General features: G+C 36.5%; 2 protein-coding genes across 3 annotated transcripts; one reads left to right on the forward strand and one right to left on the reverse strand.

The window, feature by feature from the left end:
- Nucleotides 208-2,160, forward strand: LOC18778828 (40S ribosomal protein S15a-5). 2 transcript variants are annotated; one of them, XM_020563106.1, is made up of 4 exons: nt 208-423; nt 566-770; nt 1,573-1,733; nt 1,861-2,160. In XM_020563106.1, exons 2-4 carry the CDS (start codon nt 641-643, stop codon nt 1,957-1,959), a joined length of 390 nt encoding a protein of 129 aa, XP_020418695.1. In that variant the 5' UTR covers nt 208-423; nt 566-640; the 3' UTR covers nt 1,960-2,160. The 2 variants fall into 2 exon arrangements, with proteins under 2 accessions (XP_020418695.1, XP_007212224.1); XM_007212162.2 differs by having other exon boundaries at nt 209-423; nt 589-770.
- Nucleotides 3,565-9,832, reverse strand: LOC18778983 (kinesin-like protein KIN-12F). The gene is made up of 17 exons (XM_020563093.1): nt 9,309-9,832; nt 9,118-9,186; nt 8,896-9,033; nt 8,470-8,553; nt 8,250-8,375; nt 8,092-8,151; nt 7,949-8,002; nt 7,746-7,838; nt 7,550-7,645; nt 7,295-7,443; nt 6,850-6,999; nt 6,546-6,675; nt 5,464-6,456; nt 5,293-5,379; nt 5,101-5,190; nt 4,212-5,003; nt 3,565-4,081 (listed from the first exon to the last, which is right to left on the reverse strand). The coding sequence occupies exons 1-17, from the start codon at nt 9,627-9,629 to the stop codon at nt 3,842-3,844; spliced, it is 3,672 nt and encodes a 1,223-aa protein (XP_020418682.1). The 5' UTR covers nt 9,630-9,832; the 3' UTR covers nt 3,565-3,841.

The following is a 20,510-nucleotide window of genomic DNA, read 5'->3' on the forward strand; positions in this document are numbered from 1 at the left end:
AAGACTTCGAGAAATAAAGACAAAAAGGAAGGGCGATGGTGGTCGCAAATGGAGAGGAGGTCATTGGTGCTTCCGCCACGAGGCGGCGGTCAACTGGGACAAGAGAAAGGGGTATTGTTGTCATTAAAAAATAAACAAATCATGGGTCTCACCGTCTCCAAATACAACCCTCAAAAAGGTTCAACACTCTTCATTAGCCCACCTCAGCCCTGGAAGCCCACCAGACCCAAGTGAAATGCGTGTGTGAACCAAAACAGCCTTAAGGCCTTCCTTTGCCCCCTCCTCTCTTCTTCATTTCTTTCTTCCGTCTCTCAAAGACTCCTACAGTCTCACTTGCTCCTACAGTCGCACACTACCCTGTTCGGCAGTGCCACCCAATCTTCCGGCCTTGTTTTTGGCTCTGGAAAGGCCAAAACCAAAAAGGTAAATTTCTTTTCTTTTTATCATATCTGAGTTTCCCCTTTCCAGATTTTCCGATTGATAGTCTCGTCTCTACATTCTTGTAAGCCTATAAGGATCTGGTTGTGTAACTTGTGTTTTATTTTTTTTATTAAATTGGTCACAGCCATAAAATTTTGTTCTTAACAGAGCCTTCTCTTTGGTCCGTGGGATTTGAGGGTTAGATTTTTCAAAGAGAAGGATGGGGAGAATGATACTGAATAATGCATTGCGAACAATAGTGAATGCGGAGAGAAGGGGGAAAGCTACGGTGGAGTTGCAACCTATCTCCACAGTCATGTCATCTTTCCTCAAAATCATGAAAAATCGAGGTAAATCCATTCTCCTCATTATATGGATTTTGTTAATTAATAATAAATCAGCCTTCTTTTATGCATTACTATTTATTTTAAGAATCTGGGTTGCTTTAAAATTTATATCGGTGGGGGGGTTTTGAAAACAGTAAACTTGTAGTGTTAAGGATCTCTATAACTTTGTTGGTATGAGCTCCAGGAATTATTCTTTAGTGCACATATAATGTTTTATATGTGATATTTCTAAACTTATCGCTATGTCAAATGCCGTCATTTACATTAGTTTTGTTGGTGTCATGGATTTCAATGTCAATTTGTGATCCATTTACGAATTACAGATAAGGGACATTCTCCAATAAGTATTTAAGTTAAGGATTGGTTACATACTTCTAATCTCGGCTGTTGGATTGCTTTTAAGGGCCTACAAATACATTTAATGAGTGCAATTCAACGGCCAAGATTAGGAGTATGTAACCAATCCTTGACATAAAATACTTATTGGAGAATCTCCGTACAGATAATACTATCTTCATTCTGATGTGAGGGCATAATGAGGAATGCTTGGATGAGATAGTTCAAGGTTATAGTGGATTAAATAAATTTGTGCTGTGTGATGGTTGTAGAAATGGGTATTAGAAAATTTACATTACAGGCAACTTGTAAATGATGATGGGCTGTTTGAATTGGGGTATATGGTATTCTTTAAGTGGTACACGGAACTGCATTCATGCATTTTTTTAAAAAAAATCTATATTATGTCCAAATTCATTTGCTAATTTGTTGCGTGTTGCAATGCTTGCGCTTGGCTCATTTTCTTTAGGTTATATCAAGGATTTTCAAGTTTTTGATCCACATAGAGTGGGGAAGATAACAGTTCAACTACAAGGCAGGGTTAATGATTGTAGAGCTCTTACTTACAGACAGGATGTCAAGGCAAAGGATATTGAAGAGTACAAAATGCAAAAGCTTCCAACCCGCCAGGTTTGTTAACCTCCTGATGTCGAAAGATATGTCAAAATTACTTGATTCTTATTTGTCCATTTTATTATTTCTGGGAAGGTCTGTGTTTGGAATTTTTTTTAAATGGTCTTTCTCTCGCTTCATGCAGTGGGGTTATGTTGTGATTACTACTCCCGAAGGGGTGCTGGATCACGAAGAGGCTGTTAAACGTAATGTGGGGGGCCAGGTTCTTGGCTATTTTCATTAACACCTTGTGGATGGGAAGAGAGAATTGTTCTCCTATATGATGACACCCTGACTTCACCAATGAGAATTTGTTGTTTTGTTTACCACAAAATCAACTTATGTGAATCGTGTGTCAACTTATGATTTAGATAAATGGTAGAACAGTGGGATTACTCCTCTTGAAAACAGATGAATTACACTTTATCTATTTCACTTCACATCTCCCCCTCGCTCTCTGATCACTTATCCGATGTATCGATGATCGGAATTCGACTCGGGGTGTGGGATGAGTGATCATTTTTTTTGTGCGTACAATCTTTTCAATATCCTCGATCACCCAGGTCTAGTAAGTCGATGAGAGATATGCAAGAAGGGCCACCTGCATAGGGGTTGATGGAAAGGTATTTCTATTACCAGCATCTCAAGCCCAAAAGCCACCTACATTGGACCAATCGCTGCCTGTATTGGCCCGATAGGTGGCGTCACTAGCCTTAGACAATCATTTACATTAATATTTCACTACTACGATCTAGAAAAGAAAAAAAAAACATAAATCAATATATATGGTCAAGATCTTTTATCAATTGTGTTTTAAAGACAGTTCGAGTTAGGTTTTTATTGGTCCATGTGCCATGAACCAATAAAAGTTGGATTAAGGGAGGGGGTTTTTATAGGGGTGTGAAATTTTTTCAGTATAACCGTAACACTGTTACGTGGTGTTATCAATCCACCTATATTATAACACGTCGTATTTATTATCCTATGTTATGAAACATAGATTAATAATGCTACGATGATAGTGATTTTAAAACCATTTACTTGTTTTTAACACATGATATAGAATGTATCAAATTGGCATCCAAATGAAATCAATATGATTTGTGGATGCCATCCTTTTCATGTGATACCAGAACATATATCTATATAAACATTATGAGTTTTTATTTCCCATCTTATAGAATGTCTTAGAAGATCCAAAGACAAACTATTTCTCCTCGCATGGACACTTGAAAATCTAGTCAATTACACCTTGCCTTGGTGCTCGACAAACTTTCTTATTAGCTTCAAGGATTCAATACTCTTTTTTAAAAGGGATGACTGGTCGAAAGTTTTCATTCAAATGTTTCTGCCACTTTTTTATTCAACTTTTGAAGTGTCTTTGCAACTTTAAATGCAGTCTGTGTCAACCATCCTTGGTTGTTAAAAGAAAGTGTTTCATTTAGAAGTTTTTCATGTACTTGTATGCCACAAGACATTGAAATTTCGCTATATTGGAAGAAATTAACAAGTCATTGGTGGTACCAAACCCCAAATTCAAAATTCATGTTTATCATTGTTTTCTTTGGATGGTTGACATCAGTAAGCACCAAAGGGGCACCAATTGAAAGCACCATGGTCTCCAAAACAAGGGCCCGAATAATTTTTTTCTATAATTACATATTTATATAACAATTGATTGTTTTACACCTTGTGTAACATAAATTATGGAGATATGTAAGTAAAATTAATATTTGTTCGGGTGGTTTATTTTGTAATTATAACGATTTTACAAGAGTTTAGCAAGAATTAAGAATAAAGATTTCACCATACCGAGTCCTCATAAAAACTTATATGAAAACATATTTTCAGCAAGAATTAAGAATAGATAATATTAACACTCACATCAAACACTGAAGCATGCTAGTAGAAATTGAAATTGATAATGAATCCAAAATGATTCATACAAAAAGCATAGAGAAAAAAAAAAGAAAACGGAATGAATTCATAATAGTGTTGTATATTGCATGAACCCAAGTTGGGTCTCATTCAGATAAGTTGATAAATGATTCAAAGTTAGGTTCCAGTGCAAGTCTGCAGAAGTTCCCTTAGGCCAGCTCTCCTGGTGGATTTCAACTTTCAGCCAGTCAGTAATGCTCTTGATATATCGCTCCGAATTCTGCTCTCCATGCCTGATCATCATCTAGGACTGTGTTTTGTGAATTGACAGAATCCTCGCGATATAGTGGTTTTAAAGCAGACTCTGGCAATTTACTCTCTGCCAGGTACTGCTTCGTGGTGATCATTTCCATCTTGTGCTTCCTTTTAAGCTTCTCAATTTGCTTCTTCAACTTGTCATTTTCTTGGTGCACACTCGTAAAATTCTCCTGTGTTTATGGGAAAAGAGAGGAACAAACACAAATGAGACACCAACACTCGCATTATTATAATCTGATCCATTTATGAGTTATATCCAGAGTAACAAGATAGAGTCTTTAAGGGTAAAATATGAGTTACCTCTGCAACGGATGCCGCATGTTCAGCTTCTCTAAGCCTAACAAGGAGTTCTCCAGCAGCATGAACAGCTTCTGCAGTATCTCTAAGTTGAATCTTGAGACTTTTGTTCTCCTTCTTCAAAAGTTCCCTCTCCCTCTCTCTTTCCACTCTCAGTACAGAGAGCTCTGCCGCAAGGGATTTGGAAAAACGAGAACCACGACCTTTAGCTCCAGCCTTTGCCGCTGCCCTCTTCACTTCTGCTATTCCTTCCATGATTGCACGGTGCTTTCCCACCAAGTCATTGTATTTGTCTTGTAGTTCAACGTAGTGCTCAACCATTCGAGCATGCCCAAGCACTGATCTATGAAGCGCATCATCCAACTCTTCGGTGCACTGCTTCTCCATTCTCAATTCCATCTCCACCTTCTCTGCTCGCCGGCGGTTGGATTCAAGATCTACCCTCAAGTCATCAGTTAAGGAAATCCAATCGCTCTCCATTTCTGTCCATCTCTGTCTTTCCCTCTCTAGTTCTTCCTCGGTGTTATCTCCATATGTACCACTTTTTCGCAGTTGCATGGATCGTGACAATAAAGAGGATCTCAGTTTCTCAATAGATTTGTTGGGTGATGCATCAGTACGTGACTGCAATTTGCTCCTTAACATCTGAACCTCCTTAAGAAGTGCTTCCTTCTCATTTAGATCAAAATCTGCACCTCCATACCCAAGATCCAACTCATTCTGGATTTCCTTTATTTCACATCTCTCCTTTATAATCTCTGGTTGGAGAATATCAACAGAACTACCCCTCAAAAGCTGCAAAAATCATCAGGAACATGTAAAACATCCACATTTAGGACGTTACCATTAAAACCTCCAAAAGTTTGAAATAACATACACCGTTCCAACCTACCTTGTTTCCATCTTTGAACTCATCATATGGTATCATTTCTTTACCATTTTCTGCAGATGAATCAGATTTCCCACTTTTGTATTGCTCAACCTAAAACAATAAATCAGATTCTCAGAAATGTAATATCTGAAATTATGGAGAAGACATAATAATTCACTGAGTTTCAAACCCAAAGAAAAAAAAAAAAGTTACCAGCTGATTTAACTGCTCAATTTTAGCTGCTTGCTCCATGCAACGAATCTCAAGCTCCTCTTGCTTTGCAGCCTTTTCCATTGCATGCTGATTAAAAGAAAATAGAAATTAGGAAGGATTCCCATATCACAATTTATTCCTGAGTTTAATGTCCAGGTAAGCTTAACGCACCTCTGTCATTTGGTTAGAACTTCCTGCTTCATTAACTGCTACAGTCCATGTCTTCAAGCTATCCTGGGCATCATTGGTATCATCTTTAAACACTCTTCTTTTGCAAGATGCACAAAGTAAAGAGGCAGATGGTCCATCTATGGATGGCCTTGTTTCTGGTATTGTCTGAGCTGAAGAATTAGCTCTGTCAACTTCTGGCCTAGGTTTCAGTGTCAAGTGCTCAAAGGAGAATGAGACTGAGGATTTGCTAGGTGCAGAGTTCTGCTGGTGATGGTCAATGATCTGTAAGCCCCTCTGAAGGCTGGCAGCCAATGACTCAGTGGGGCCTGGAAATATCTTGCTTGACCGCAAAGAGGATTGAGTGTGTTCACTCTGATTAAGTGACTGTCTCAATACATCTGACTTTAACTTGGAATTATCTGATATATTGTTCTGATTGACTGAACAAATCGATGAAAAGGTGACACTTTTTCTTTGTGCATTTCTAAGCTTTGGAGACTCAGACAATGTTGGGTCTTGGAGGAACGGAGATTGACAGCATAAACTGATTGAAACACCACTTTTGATTGCTGGATTGATAGCCTTTGAGGTGGTAAGAACACTGTTATCTGCCAAGTCAAAGTTGTCCTTACAAGGAAGAGGAAGCTCATCCTGAGATTCATTCAGATCCATTTCCTTTTCGTCTGAACTATGAAAATCATCTTCACTGGCCAAGTCTGTATCACAACTTCCACCAAACTGAACAGAATCTCTACTGATAGAATAATCTCTTACATCTTCAGAAGAATTCTGCAGAAGCTGCTGACGTAATTCTCTTACATCATCTTCATCCACATTTACCTCTTCATCAGAATCATTATCTATGTGGGGTAAAATTAAAGAGCGATTCAGGCTCACTCGTAATTGATTCAAGCTTTCACGTACATTTCGCCCTTGAAAATATCCATTATTACTCCCAAATGAGCCACTAGACTTTGCTCTTATAAGTTCTTCCTGCAAACACACATTTCATTAACATCAAATTCCTATTACCTTCAGCTTTCATGGCAGAATTCCAAATAGAACTCCAAAGAACTTAGTACCTTCAACTGACGAATTTGATCAGTCAGACCATTGACATCATCTTCTGTTATTTCATTTATTACTGGCTCATTCCTAATATATTTCACTCGTTCTCCAAACCTTAGTGTTCTCAGTATCTCACCATCATTTCTGCATTTAAGAAGCACAAGCAATGTTTCAGAATACTATAAAACCTATCAAGCACACTTCCTAAAAAAATGACAACACAATGGCCACATGTATGTACATAAGTGTATCTGGGCATATCAGTAGTAAATCAAACTTTATATTATAAAAAGAATTTAGTAGATTAGAGTCAAATACTTGTTATCTGGGGAGACAGCGCAGATGACCGTTAGTTTTGAATTGCCACCAATTGATTCTTGCAGTAGATGAGTTAAGCAAGAAGCCTTATATGGCACATCTTCAGATTTTCCAGACTGAGGCGCCTTTGCAAGAGTATTTACCAAAAGCCTGTACCAAAATAACAACATTAATCATTACAGTTGCAGCACTGGCCAGAGGACAACTGATCAAAAAAGTTTACTACACAAAGTTTTGTGCTATTTCCATAAATTATATTGTTGTGTGACTCTAACTTCATTACACAACAATTATTTGATGCTTAAGAATGTAAAAGTGATGATAGCAAACTTTGTTTCTTAAAATGTCATTAAGAACGCATTTCCTTGTACTGTATCAATACTATTACCCTGTAAGTTGTCTACAACAAGGCATCTGATGGAATATAAAGGTTATGGAATCATACCCAAGCCGTGACAAGGACTTCTTTACATATTTGTCTTCCCTTGCACATTGTCTACCTGAGTCATCAACTTTATTTCTATCTAGGCCAGCAAGATCAATAAAGCTCATTCTGCTTGTTTTTGAACTACCAAAACACTTGGATGAGGTCTCCTGCAGAATAAAGTAATTAAGCACTGTTAAGTGATAGACACAAAACATAATCATTAAAGAAACAATAAAGGTTTTGAACTATAAAGAGTTCCATATGCAATGATACCTTACACCATGACTCGATGATGAAAGTACAAACAATATGGGACCTAGAGCTCTTAGAGTTCATGCTAGTTGCTCCAACTTTTCTACTTGAAAGCCCCTGTTCCGTGAACAGAATAGTTGATGAGTACAACGGAAAAATCCAGAACCAAAAAAAAAAAAGTTATCAGTTAAAAAGAATGCACATATACAAATCCTACCTTAATCAGAATTTGTGTCACATCCTCATAGCTAGTCACATACTCCTCAGTCAGGTTCTCAACATACACTCCATTTTTGGGATCATCCTTGATCTACAACAGTTTAAAGCAAAGCCCATTTGTATCTTAGGCATGTACTAAAGAACCAAAAAAGGAACAAAAAAACATCAGTGAAAGAACTAAACAGTATAGAAGATCTCTACCTCAAGGTTCCTCAGGGTTGGATCAAGTAAATCTCCTATTTGTTCGTTGTATATCTGTGATAAAGACAGTATTAACAAAACACATTGTCAGAATCCTACCCTATGTGTTTCAAAAAGAATTTAGAATAGTAAAATAAGTATACCTCAAGAAAAGAACAACGGAACTGGTAATTTAACTGTTTCCCTTCGGAGTTCTCTTGCTCCTACATGTAATAGTCCCAAGCAAACATTCATGAACCATGTCAGTACACGCCTACTTTCCTCATTTCCATTAAAAAAAAATAGAAACCAAAAAACATACCTTCTGAATCTCACGGAACAGCATTTCAAAGATGCGAGGAACAATGCCCTGGCAACTACCAGGACGGGAATCCTCAACCATGGCACTTGGCGGACCCCATAGCGTGTATGTCTTACCGCTTCCGCTCTAAAGAGAATTCAATGAAAAATATTCACAAAGCAAATACAAAATTGGCCTACTTGAAATGAAGTACCTTTCATCTATGGATATGAATGAATACCTGTCCATATGACAAGACTGAAGTATTGTAACCGGCTAAGGCATTTTTAACCAACGGCACACCAACCTTCTGAAAAACATCTTCCTGGTAGAAACCAAACAGCACTCATGAATCAAAATGCACTTGCCCTTAGATTTAGAAGCAGAGAAAATTAACAAATGCCCAATTCTTCACTCTTCATATTTTTCAAGTTTCTCCAAGGAACCTACTTAGTCTGTATAAAAGGCCTAGTTGCCTAGTTTCTACTAAATAACATCTAAAAGTTAGCAATTTTCACTTATTTTCTGTTCTTTCTTTCAGTTTCCATGCAACCAAACAGAGCATTAATCTACACAGAGTTTAAAAATGGATTTTCATACTGTTTGTACCAAAATTTTCGATTCAGGGGGTTGACACATACAATTGTAGAATAATTGAGAACCATACCTGACCGGATTTTGAATCAAAAACCGAATCAAATGAAAATGTACGGTCCCCAACGGATAATGTACGCGGAGAAACCTTCTTAACCGTCCGATCTCCCCAATTTTCACCATCTTTAGTAGGTCTAATTCTCGCCACAACCTATACAAATTTCGAAAACCCAAAGAAAATAAGAAATTAAAAATTAAAAATATGAAAATTTATAAGTTTAAAACTTTAAAATACCTTCACTGATGGGTCTGGAGGTGGCAGGACTCCACCGTCACCGTCACCGTCGGATGGATCAGTCTCTCTCTGAAGATCAAACAATTCCAAAAGTAAATTTCTAATTCATAATTATTATCCACATTACAGATATCGAAATACTAAGTTAAGGCTATATTGGACAAGAAATATCAACAAAATTTCAAAAATACCTTCACCGGTGGGTCGAGAGTAGCGGAGGGTTGTTTCTGGCCGTCCGATGGGGCGACCTCGGTGATCCGAGATTTGGATAAATCGGAAAGCACTGGCTTGGTTGCCGAAGCAGCGTCGTCTTCTGCGTACTTGGTCTGGACGTTAGGATCGAGGGGAGGGGTATTTTCGGCATTAGAGGGAGGGTTTCGAGAGCTGAAAATGGATTTGCTGGGCTTTGTGGAAATGGATCTGGGAAGGAGGTTTCGAAGCGATGAAGTGGAAATGTTTCCTAAGAACCGAGACTCGCTGGTGCTTGCTGGGTTGCTGTTCTTGGTCCTCATTGTTCTGAGATCGATGGATCAAGCGAGCACGAGAGAGAGAGAGAGAAAGCGCTGTACAGAATTTGAATTTGAAAATGTTTGAAGGAGAGAGGGAAGAGAGAGTTGCTATTTTATGTGGATAAGGAGGATGATGACCGTTGAGAAAGAGAGAAATGATTTATATTTGATTAGGGTTTTTTAAACTTCATGTAATTCAATTTGGATTAGTTCTGAACTGACCATCTTACCCCTCTGAGAGGTGATTTTAATTTTTGTTCCTTATTAACTAGCTCTTAATTTAATATTAATTTTCTTTTCAATACATTTACGTAACACTTGCATGCACAAGTATAAATTATCTAGAGTATTTCAATTCATATCATCAAGCCAACGGGTCTAACTCAATTGAAAATGACATTGACTTGTAGACGAAAACTCTTCTCCTCATGTAGTTAAAACGATCGCTTATACTTCAAAAAAACATAATTCATATTAATCTTTTTTGAGAATATTATTTCTTTTAATACAAATTATTAGATGACTACACAGCTACTTGTTTATGTTTTGGTTTTGATACACGAATTTGGATATGAAAAGTAACACCAAGAGGCAGGAGTCCCATTCGACCACCTTAGTCTAAAATTTTCAAATTATTTTTTAATTGTTTTGACATATCTATATTCGCAATTGAGTCACAGCTTCATTTCAGTCTTCAATTCAGAAGCCAAGTATTATTCCACGAATTTATTTATTGATTGAGGGTTGCTATAATTACGAATATATTTTATGATGTGCCCATGTATAAAATTACATTTGTACATTCATCTACACATAAGAAACTTTTAAATAAAGCTTAATTTAAAGGACAAATTCGTCAATATATCAGATAGTTCAAATAAAGTAGCCGTTATGGCCGGTGGAGCAAAAGTTGGAGCTGATAATTAGTCAGACTCGCGGTAGCTGTCACGACAGCCCAGGCGCGCCCCTTAAAATGATATTTTACATGAAAAGCCCTAACTAACCAAAATTACGTGTCTGCCCAGCTGATATTTGATATATTAACGTAATGACCATTCACATCACACACAACACAACACTTCAACAACAACAACAACAAAAAAAAAAAAAAAAAAAAAAAAGGGCAGCTGCACTTTCTCTATAAATTCGGCAAAGTCGGTTGTTGATTTTTTTTTTTTTTCTGGTCGAAATTCATTGTTAAATTAAATATATAGAATAACTTGGTCTCAGAAAAGTCTTGGGCTTCTGTAACCCAAAGCAAAAAGTGAAAAGGTTTGGGCTTCTTTAACAATGAAACATTTGGGCTTAGCTAGTGGGTATATTTTGCTGACAATTAAGATACTTGGTAATTCAAACTAAATTTTTTCCTTCAATTTATTAAATAGGATGCATGTGGGCATTTGTCATTTGAACCGGCATGTGGGTATTTGAACAACTTGTTATCATCCCGTTTGGTTCACAAAAAGGAATTAATAGGAAAAAACACTTTATATGTGGTGATGCCTATTTTTCTAGGAAATAGGAAATACATGTTTTGTAATGATCGGGAAGTAACTAGAAAAATGCATTTTATTTCCCGAAAAAAGTGTATTTATAAGCAAATTCTAGCATGAGAGGACCAGTGAGACGAAACATTGTTGGATGCTATCCTTCGTTGGCAAGTCTTCGGCCCATCTCAATTGAAGAGTCTTTAGTCAGTAATCTCATACTCTTGACCACCTCGAACCATGGTCACCCCTTTCTTATGTTTAGGTTGTGTAGAAATTGGAAACAAACTTTATTTAGTTTTCTAATAATATTCCTAATTATAAATATGCAAAAATAGTGTGATTAATGCTTGCCTTGGTATTCAAAAAAAAAAAAAAAAGGGCTGCCTTGGTATTTTTATTTGTTAATAGGGACAAACCCATCATTAAAAAAATAATAATAATTAATGCTTATTTTGGTTTTTGGGAAGGAAAAATGAAACTCAAGTTAGATGGAGGATTTTATTCCCCTCCTTCCCCTCTCCCCCCCAGCCCAAAATTTTCCTATGAGCCAAGAAATTATTTCCCAAACTTGGACTTACAAAAACATGAGAAAGTAAATGTTTTTTCATTCCCAAACCCATTTTCTTACCAACCAAACACATGTGTTGCGAATATGTGGCCCTAAAGCATACGTGTGTTGGACCTTGATATTTGAAACCTCGGTGAGGCCTGGCCCAATCTGAAAAATGAAAAAGTCTGTGAAGTCAAGCACGAACTCAAAAATTTCGAGTTTACCTATTAACAAACCTTGCAAGACAAATGAAAAAGCAAAAAGGAATTAATTGGATTGGTCCAAACCTTTGGTGTACTCTCCAAGTGGTTCTGGGTTCAAATCCCTATGATATCCGTGCATGAATTTTCCCCATCCCCCTTCCTAACTTTGGAAAAACAAGATAAAGTAAAATAAAATCTTTTGCTTCTTATTCTTTGAGTAAAGGAAGTCTCTTTTTCTTATTGTACATTTTTATCTGCTTTTCCCAGGCCTGGGCAAATTATGCATACTGTACCAACAATATTCCGTTATTAAGAAGCACTTGTTCCACCCATATAATTCTCTCTTTTTTCCCCCATTTAATAAACATATACAAATAATTCAATTTGAGTCCATATACATAAAGGTTTTGATAATTCAAAGTGATAGTTCTTACCACTGACAGATTGCGGTAGAAAAACTATAGCATAGGTATAGTTTCAGAGATTACCTACACAAGAAGTTCAAGTTGAGGAAAACCCAGTTATGATATTTGTCTATTAGAGATTTATAAGCCAGCAAATAAAGTTGGATATAGTGGAGCAATAAACCCCTGCTGCATTCAAATCCCAATTCATCAGCTCTGGGTTGTAGCTATGGGACGTGGCCCTAACGTTGCTTGCACTTTGGCCGCTGGCACCACCCAAAATCACAACTCCACAAATCAGTAACAACACCACCATTAACATTAACTTCCCCATTTTCATCAACTCTCTGTTTCTCTCTGTAATATATTTCGTGGGATGTGATGTTCATGTTCTGCAATGTACCTATAGCATAGGTACAGTTTCAGAGAGTACCAAAAAATCAATGAAAATTGGCAAAGAAGGAGCATGACTTTTGGGATTTCTGCGATGTGGGGCTGTTAGATATGTGATTTGTGTTGTAAAATAACTGGGATATGTGCGAATATTGAGCTGCACGTAAAGTAGATGAGACACAGTATTTAACGAGGTTCGGATATGCCTACATCCCCGGAGAGCAGCAGCAGTAACTTTTCCACTATGTAAAATAATAGGGCTACAACTTTGTGTTTACAATATGTATGGCTCACTCAATTTTCTCTCTTGGAGAATTTCTCTCTTGCTCTCTTTCCTCTCAACTCACTCACCCTCATTCTTCCTTCTCTTCCTCTTCTATATGTGTGTTTACAAGCAAATATAATGCCTATTTATAGGCAAAGCAAATGGCTCTTAATGGAGACATAATGATTTATCCCCAACATCATTATCCCATCTTTTGACTAATACCTACTAACTTTATCTCCACTAATTCCCACCTAATTTTACCTATGTGGGCTTCATTTATTTTATAACACTCCCCCTTGAAGACCACATGTGATATGTTAGTTGCATCATTAAAGACTTGCTTGGAGAAAACCTAGTGAGGTAGAAAACTGATGGAAGGAAGAGTACAACAATTTGTATAGCATACTTCTGGATGCTCCCCCTGATTAATATCTTCTCCTGATGTCTTCATGACTATCTTTTGGAGTGAGAATCTTTCGGAGTGAGTGGAGGATGTAGCCATTAACAATTCTCGTAGTTGAGTAAGTAAATATATTTCCAGTGAGCTATCTCTATGTAAATCATAGAAATTTTCAGAGTCCGCGTTTTCAACAAAACTTGGGCTATATGCCCGTACATGGTGTTATGCGGAGATAGCATCAAATATACCTCACATCATCCCAAAATGATGGTGATGGAGTTGAGCCCTATCTTGAAAATATGATGTCCGGTCCAATATACTTTCGGAAAATCACTAAAGTATCCAACGGATAATCCTCATAAAAATGCTTCAATACTTTCTTAGTATAAGCAAGAATCTCGTTGGCATAATGCTCGATCCTTAAGTCGAGACAAATATTTCTTGAACTCTTCAGAAGCTTTAATGTGTTGCAAACACATTATAATCCATGTACTCACTGAGACAATTTATGCACATTAGTATTGAGTACAGATTTTGTACTTCAGGCACATGTCCTTCAGGGACTTGCTTCATGCAATTTCAATCCTTTCAAGGATTTTGTTTAAAGAAATTAAACTTTATGACACATTATATAGCTTTAATCCAGCTATTTATACATCTTTAGGGAATCGCTTCTGGCAATATGCTCTGTGCATTTAATACCCCTTAAAGATAATATGTTGGTCTCCGTAAATGTGCAATATAGGGGCACAATTGAATCTATAAATATGGAGAAAATCCAACGTTCCTTATTTATTCCAAAAATATTGTGTCATACAAAGTAGGTATATTCCCTTCTATTCCGAACACCCAAGTATAACTTTCAATATTAACATCTTTTGGGGTTCGTACTGTGGGTTTGTTCTTTCACGTTCATTCTCATCTATAATGGGATTACCTCATTCCATTTTGGCCAATGATATTGTCGACATTTAATAATTGAACGTGGTTCCAATTAACACAGCCCATTGATGATTTGAGTAGCTACTCCAAAGCCAAAAATTGTCATTCATCAATTCATGATCCCATCATTCTCATTTGCACGTGCATGCATCAATTATAAGCATTTCTTTGCTCTTGGGTACCCAAGCCACTTCAGGGGGCTTTAATTATGTGAGAATGTGGATTATAACCTCCATTGGAGCGTTATTTAGCAGTAGGGAGTGGATAATCTCCATTTAGGGAGTTGGAACATTTAGAACCCATATATCTGTCATGCTGAAGGCATGCCACAAATTAATACATTCATGTCAATTAATTGCTGGGACCTTAACCCATATTATGGGACTTTAACCCATATAATTTGCTACGCATTAGGCGTGCATAATATCAGTATTGACATGTCAAAGGATTGTCCTTTCGGGACTTCAATCCACATCATTTGCTACGCAACAGGCGTGCATCATATTGATCACTGCTATACCCATATTCTATTCTTATGGGACTTTAATCTGTGCAGTGTATTATCAATGTATCCAACTTGCAATCTGTAAAATTTGCATTAATAATTCATGGATACATACAAGCCATTCTTTTGGAACAGACTTATCTCCCCATTTGGTTACCTTTCAAGATAAAATATCAAATAAGTATATAAGCATAAAATAACACAAGTATTGCTTACATCCTTAGGTGGGAGAAACTTTTCTTAAGTATCATTCAAGCTCATATCAGCCCAGTAAATATAATGTAGCGCTTGATGATCTAGTTATATCCTGCAAGAGCAAAATCACAACTCTTTTCTCTGTCAAAAATAAATAACCCTCAAAGTTAGGATCACTTTATGGATTCTTTCTTCAGATGTTCATTCTAAAGAAATAAAATCTCTTATGAACAGAGAGTTATAAAAAGAGAAAAAATGCAAAAATAATGTGATATTGATTGCAAGGTAAGGTAAGCAATCAAGGAAGGAAGCTGGTGGGAGCAAACAACAAGTTCTCATTTCTTCTAGTCTAAAAGAACTTCCGGAGATTAGAGCATAAGGTTGCCTTTACAGTTCCCTGATGTGGCGGGAACGTGATCAGGGATAGTCTCGCTTCCTGAATGGATGATCAGAGATAGTCTTGCTTCTCGGGCATATTAAGTGCTCACTGATAAGAAAAACAAGTAGATATCGCATCACTAGGTATGGAGAAAACTGGATGTCTTCTGCAAAGAAAATTTCTTTAGTATCACATTTATACACAAATACAATGAATAGGTAGAACCGGTGAACTTCAAATTAACCATAAGAAAATTGCGAGATTCTCGGGATACTTTTGAAAAAGTAGCTCCGTGAAATCCGCAAAGCAAGATCGGCTTTTGACGAAAATAATACTTTGAAAACGCCGAAAGTGCCGACAAACATTAATGGAGGCCACGTGAAGTTTTGGAATCTGGAAAGAAAAAGAGAATATGGGGATCCGAAAAGATATTGGGATCCTGAAAAACTGTAGCCATATTTCCTCTTATAGATATTGCCTTTGCAAAACTTGGAGCAACTGCGTTTCAACTTAACTTCCTTCATTTTCTGAAACTTTAGTTTTCTTAAGACTTTCTTCGAAACCTTCTTAAAAATGGCTTCCTCTTCTTCCTGCCCAGATTATTTCAATTTAAATGATACTCCCACAACAACCAGTGACGCCAAAGTTTGGCGTCCATCCTTTGTATCCCAAAATCGTCATCTCACAGTTAATGATTCTGTGATGATGAATGATGCTACTGCTGTCATAGTAGCTAGGAATTTCATTATTCCAATGGATGAAATGTTGTTGACAGGGAGATCAGAGGAAGAGGCTATTGATGACTCAATGGCTTTTAGCATTCAGAGTGCTGCTTCTGTTTCTAACATGGCTGATCGTTTGCGTGCTAGAGCAAACGAGGTTCAGAATTTAACAACTGAAAATTCGTCTCTCCAAAGAATACTTCATGAGTCTCAACAGGAGGTTGAGAAACTTAAAGAAGAGAATAATGCCTTGTTGAAACTGGTGAGTTCGTACTCTGTTGATACACTGAGAAGGCTAGACATGCTGCAGGTCTCCAATGAAAGAATTTTGGGAGACCACGAGAGGCTCATGGCTAAGCTTAAGAGGCGCCGTCCTCTTCCTTCAGAGACTTCTAGAACATAATGTATTTTTATAGATTTTACAGGGCCTGCACCTTTATTGCAGGAAAAAATCTATCTGTTGTATGTTCCTGTAATAATAATTGCGCACATTCTTAAACTTGCATCTGTGGTTTTTACGTCTTTTCAAAATGACGGTTTGGAACCTTGTGCCTTATAGGTTCAAATAACCACATCGACTCTCCCAAATTTCATATTTCAACGTATGGAACTTTTGGCCTGGGCTAAACATAAACTCAGAATTTATTTGCCCTTTTCAAATGGACATGAAATATGAATTGAGTAAGAGCCATGATAATATCACAATATAGTAGTGAAGAGCATTAACTACTATATACCCACAACCTCAAGTTCGGGATTTCTCATATATTTGAATCCATGTGCTTCCGGCCCAGATATAACAAAATATGTGGGGAGTCTCAATTCATCATTTAAGGTTTCACGGTGTATTCTTAACAACCGAAATTCACAAAATATATTTCTTCCTTGAGGTGTCGATTATAGCAAAATCGAACTTTATTAAATTCATCATCTTCTTATGCCAAAGAAATATGTGGCGTGCCACAATCTGCAATAATACCTCAAGGGTTGTCTATTTAACTGTTGGAATTTTAGGTTCTCAACACTGTTAAATTTTGAACTTCATGCCAAAATCACATATTCGCATGGTATGGACATTCAATCCCCTTAGATTTTGAACTTCGGGCCAAAATCACATATTCTCATGGTATGGACATTTTTACAATTTTCTGTACATATTTCTGGACTTCAAGCCCTTACATAATTGTCCATATTTTGAGGAACTTCTGGCATATCATTTAATTGCTCATCCATGAGTTTAAGGAACTGCAGGTTCCCTTTTGAATAGTGGCAGTTTACCCAAAATGGTAAATATTTATGCATACATCACTATTCATGTATACGGCACTATTCATGTGTACAGTACATTTGCCAATACAGTTATTTTCATGTGTACGGCACTATTAACCAATATAATACTGTTACATCATTTAAGGAACCCAATGTCCTTATTTACATATCAAGAATCAAGGACCCTCAAGTCCGATCACATGTTTACAAATATAGTACTGGAGAGACTGCCAGCTCTCATATCAATATCATCATCAAGGATCTTCAAGTCCTGATGTAGTTGTATGATGAGGATCAAGAAACTTCTAGTTTTGATCTGTATCCTTGTAAAAAAAAAAACTCATCATACCACACAATTAATCCATAAAATAAATTGTTTGTAAATTAAATTATTGGTAAATGAATTGCTTGTATGGACGATAAACCCGCACCATACGTTAAATAAAAGTAAATGTGCGGTAAAGTAAATTCATAAAGTATGAGGGTTAATTCCTCATCATACTTTAAGTAAAAGTAAATGTGCGGTAAAGTAAATTCATAAAGTATGAGGGTTAATTCCTCATCATACTTTAAGTAAAAGTAAATGTGCGATAAAATAAATTGCTTGCTATATGGACGTTAATTCCGCACCATATCTTAAATAAAATTAAATGTGCGGTAAAGTAAATTCATAAAGTATGAGGGTCAATTCCTCATCATACTTTAAGTAAAAGTAAATGTGCGATAAAATAAATTACTTGCTATATGGACGTTAATTCCGCACCATATCTTAAATAAAATTAAATGTGCCGTAAAGTAAATTCATAAAGTATGAAGGTTAATTCCTCATCATACTTTAAGTAAAAGTAAATATGCGGTAAAGTAAATTCATAAAGTATGAGGGTTAATTCCTCATCATACTTTTAAATAAAAAGAAAGGCGTGGACGATAATCCTGCGCCACCCTTTTAAATAAATATTGTCGTATGGGTAATAAAACTACACCATACAATAATTAAAATAAATAAGGGGTTAAAACCACCACCGAATAAAATAAGAAAAATGTTAGTATTAGTAACGGTCTCCCACTGATAATATGTTTAGTATTACCAAGGGTCCATTTTTGTTAGTGGTTAGTAATATAAAAGTGAATAGATATAGCATATTATATTACCATCAACTTTTCATATATATATATATATATTATATACAATGGTTAGTAGTATAAATAATAGTGCAGCACAAAAATTATACCTGAGAGCTTCTCGTGCTGATAACGTGTTGTAAAATGACTGGGATATGTGCGAATATTGAGCTGCACGTAAAGTAGATGAGACACAGTATTTAATGAGGTTCGGATATGCCTACATCCCCGGAGAGCAGCAGCAGTAACTTTTCCACTATGTAAAATAATAGGGCTACAACTTTGTGTTTACAATATGTATGGCTCACTCAATTTTCTCTCTTGGAGAATTTCTCTCTTGCTCTCTTTCCTCTCAACTCACTCACCCTCATTCTTCATTCTCTTCCTCTTCTATATGTGTGTTTACAAGCAAATATAATGCCTATTTATAGGCAAAGCAAATGGCTCTTAATGGAGACATAATGATTTATCCCCAACATCATTATCCCATCTTTTGACTAATACCTACTAACTTTATCTCCACTAATTCCCACTTAATTTTACCTATGTGGGCTTCATTTATTTTATAACAATTTGGATCTGTCTCATTTACTTTCTGTTTGTATATAATGGCAGGAGCGTAAATCCATTAAAATTGGTGGGCACACTATTTGCTTAGGTGGCCACATGACTGAGCTTTAGGACTGGAATTAATAGGTAACAATTACTGTCCTGCAATCAAACTGTATTGCTGAAATTGGACCCATATATCTAAGAGCCTTTTTTTTATTTCGTGAAAATGTGAAAGGGGAAGGTGGGTTTGGTTGGTGATTTTGTACACTGTTGGTACATTCAATGTATGTGAAAAAAATCTCCCTCTCTTTCCTAACTGTGACAACAACAAAAATCATATCGTCGAAAACTATAAACAACTAGTTACTATCTCATGTAAAAATCAAACCCCAAGCCATACTAGAATATGAGTAAGCACAAAACTGAAAAACATGTTTAAGGTGATGTTGTTAGAACTTAATTGCATAAACAACTAAAAACACTAACCCGTGTAGCCATATGAACAACACAAAAGTCTTCTCCTTTCTGCAAGCCCTTGATCACACAATCGCTAAATGGGGTACTTAATCCCTATTTATGTATGTAAGGGTACCATACTAACAAAATTCCATTACTAACATAAGCAGAGAGACCCTTCCAATTTATGTATATAACCACTTGCAAAAGCAGAGATCCTTGTTTTTATATTTAAGACATCTTAGCTCAATAGGATACTTAATCACATACAATATAAGGAGCAGGAAGAGTTAGACTTAAACGCAATGTTTGCCAACACAACTTCAAACTAAGTATAAGGTGTGTGATTGATTGCCTGCTTACAGTTGCATGTGTACAAATTATTTTATTTTAGTAACTTTCCTAACAGTTATGGCGTTTGTATTTCATGTAGGTAAGTTCAAGGTGATTTCTGCGGGGCATAGAAATTATGACATGGAGTCGTTACTCCTATATATATTCTAATCTTTTCTTCTCTTTTCTTTTCTCTTTTTGGCCAATAGCCAATGTATGATAATGTAAACAGATATAACTAAGCGTTTGCAATTGCTACTTTTTCTGTTTTTGTTGTTTTTTTTCACCTTTTCTGCAGATTGCGAGGTGGGCTTAAGAAAACGCCGCCAATACAATAACAACAACAAAAAAGTCGAGCCATTAGTGCAGCACTAAGCCTAAAACCAAGCCTTATTTGCGTGAGTGGTGATTTCCAAACTGAACTTTCGAAATGATAGTTTATTTGAATATTAGGCAAATGCAATTTGCATGCGTGGTGTGCTGCTGCTGCAAGACGAGAAGAGAAACGGGAATGTTGTGCAACTTGTTTAATGAAATGGTCATGTCTGTACAAATTATATACTCAATTAGGAAGGAATGTGTGGGATTAGGTGAGTAGAAGAAGAACCTCCTGTACCACGTGAACTCAAAAGTCAAAGAGACTGCCATTAAAATAAATATGAACACCTAACTGTGATAAAAGGCCACCACTAGTTTTCCAC

Source organism: Prunus persica, chromosome G4, assembly GCF_000346465.2.
Source record: "Prunus persica cultivar Lovell chromosome G4, Prunus_persica_NCBIv2, whole genome shotgun sequence".
Lineage (NCBI taxonomy): Eukaryota > Viridiplantae > Streptophyta > Magnoliopsida > Rosales > Rosaceae > Prunus > Prunus persica.